This window comes from Trypanosoma grayi (assembly GCF_000691245.1).
Source record: "Trypanosoma grayi strain ANR4 Tgr_1444_V1, whole genome shotgun sequence".
NCBI lineage: Eukaryota > Euglenozoa > Kinetoplastea > Trypanosomatida > Trypanosomatidae > Trypanosoma > Trypanosoma grayi.
In genome coordinates this window covers 1427-3328 of record NW_008827062.1, presented here as the reverse complement: position 1 = coordinate 3328, position 1902 = coordinate 1427, and the positions used below count along the sequence as shown (strand labels likewise).

Genomic DNA, 1902 nt, shown 5'->3' with positions numbered 1-1902 from the left:
CCAAAAATAACAAAATACATAACAAAACAAAGGGACCTCCTTCCACATAGAAATTAAGCAATAACGAACGTGCTCTACGATAGTGGCTGATGGAGCGGAGCCATCGACGAGAGTTTTGAAGACACGATGAAGAAAAGGAAAACAACCACGATGTATTATCAGAAGGAAAGAATGCTAGTGCCGTCTTGGTTGGCTTCGTCAGGGCCTTTGGCTCCGTGAATCGCGATGGCATCATCGCAGCCGCGAGAGAGTACGGTGTTAACCCCCATCTTATTTACTGGGTATCTGTTTTTTTGTGAACCAGAACAGCCAAGTTAAGACTCCAGAACACGCTTTCGAAACCAGTCAAGTACACATGGGAATTTCCACAGTGATGTGCTCCTGGAATGCCGCTGTTCGCTGCCGCTGCGAATGCGCTGGGTGAGGGGTTGCTCGAAATTCCAAAGCTGGAGCAAGCCTTCTTCGAGGATAATTTAATAGCCGTAAAAAAGAAAGAGGCAAGGACACCATAGAGGGCGTCCTAAAGCGTGGCTGGCTGTCAAAATGGGCGGCACAAAAATTTATTGAGACCAGCGCCCAAGGCAAACTATGTGCTGCTCGGCCCCGCCCTTCCCGGCAGCCCCGCGCAACATGTAAATGACGCGAAAGGTGGGTGGGATCGCTTGCCCCGTCGGCTTTGGGTGGCGTTTGGGCATTTCTCGGATTCGACGGCTGCGTGAATCCAACGCTCTGCGCCAGGATCCGCCTCGTGGTGGGGGCGGCGTTCGCGGCGGCTTTGGGCCCCAAGCACGGGGCGCACCCCCAACTGCAAAGGCCCCCGCGCGATCCTAGCTTTACACGGTGTAGTGGCGTAGTGGAACGCGGCTGCCCCACGGAAAACGACAACCTTAGGGGGTTTAACGGGCATGCGGTCGGTTTCATTGCAAATTTCTCATGGGGGCCTCTCGGGCCGATGCCCCTGGGAAACCGCCCCCCCTCTTTCCGGCATGGTTCCTATATGGGGCGCGGGGTGGCACCGCACGCCCCGGAGGAGAGGAAGGGACGTAGCGGCCCACGCCCGCGCACCCTTTCCAAAGCCGCCGCCAACCCAGGCAGCACCACGAGTTGTAGAGGGCAATTGCGTCTCTATTGGTGGCTTTGATGGTCCCTATGGTGACCCTTCGCTGCGTCACTTCCGGGGCGTCTACTTGGGCACCGCTAATCCCAGCGGGGCTCGTGAAGATTCGGACGCCCAGAGTCCAAAAAGGAGGCCTCAATTTCCAGGTCGGCATCGCGCCTACATGTGCCATGCGCCGCGTGGGTGGGTGATTCGGCGGGATGTGGCGCACGGCGTCTGTATCCTCTGCCCTGCCCTGCCCTGCCCCCTAGGCGCGGCAAGCTGACACGGACGGGGAAATGGGTGAAGAAACCCTTGTGTGCAGCTTTCGTGCCGAATATCTGACGAAAGGGGCTGGCCTCTCGACGTTGCTGCAGCACTTCTTAGGCAAACGGAAACGTTGACCCGGGACGGTCTTTACAGGCTCCCTGCCTCTGCCGGCTGCCCTTGAAACGCGGCAAACCCAGGTGAAGCACGGCACCCCCGCCGACTACGGAGGCAGATCGTCCCCCTACACTCGCGTGGTGTACGCATTTATTTTTTGTTTTCCGTTTGATCATGCAGAAATTCATTAAAATGAAGGCGCCGACCAATACATCAAGAGGCCCTTGAACAGCGCAGAAAACGCCCTGGCGTGAATTGCGGATATCCTAAAAACGGTCTGCCGCTTCCGAATTTAAAGACAGAGCGAGGAAATCGGTACACCACAACGTGAACAGATAAAAAGGCATCTTGGCAGACCTAAAAAACCGCTGAAAGTTACGATGCCCAGGGTCGCCAAAGACATTCGCGTCCAATTCCGCACG

The 1902-nt window shown here is 56.3% G+C and overlaps 1 protein-coding gene across 1 annotated transcript; it reads left to right on the top strand.

The window, feature by feature from the left end:
* Window positions 1-905: 905 nt before the first annotated feature.
* DQ04_14441000 (hypothetical protein) lies at window positions 906-1382 on the top strand (the record flags this gene model as incomplete). Its single annotated transcript, XM_009317138.1, has 1 exon — window positions 906-1382. The coding sequence occupies one exon, from the start codon at window positions 906-908 to the stop codon at window positions 1380-1382; it is 477 nt and encodes a 158-aa protein (XP_009315413.1).
* Between the last annotated feature and the right edge of the window lie 520 nt (window positions 1383-1902).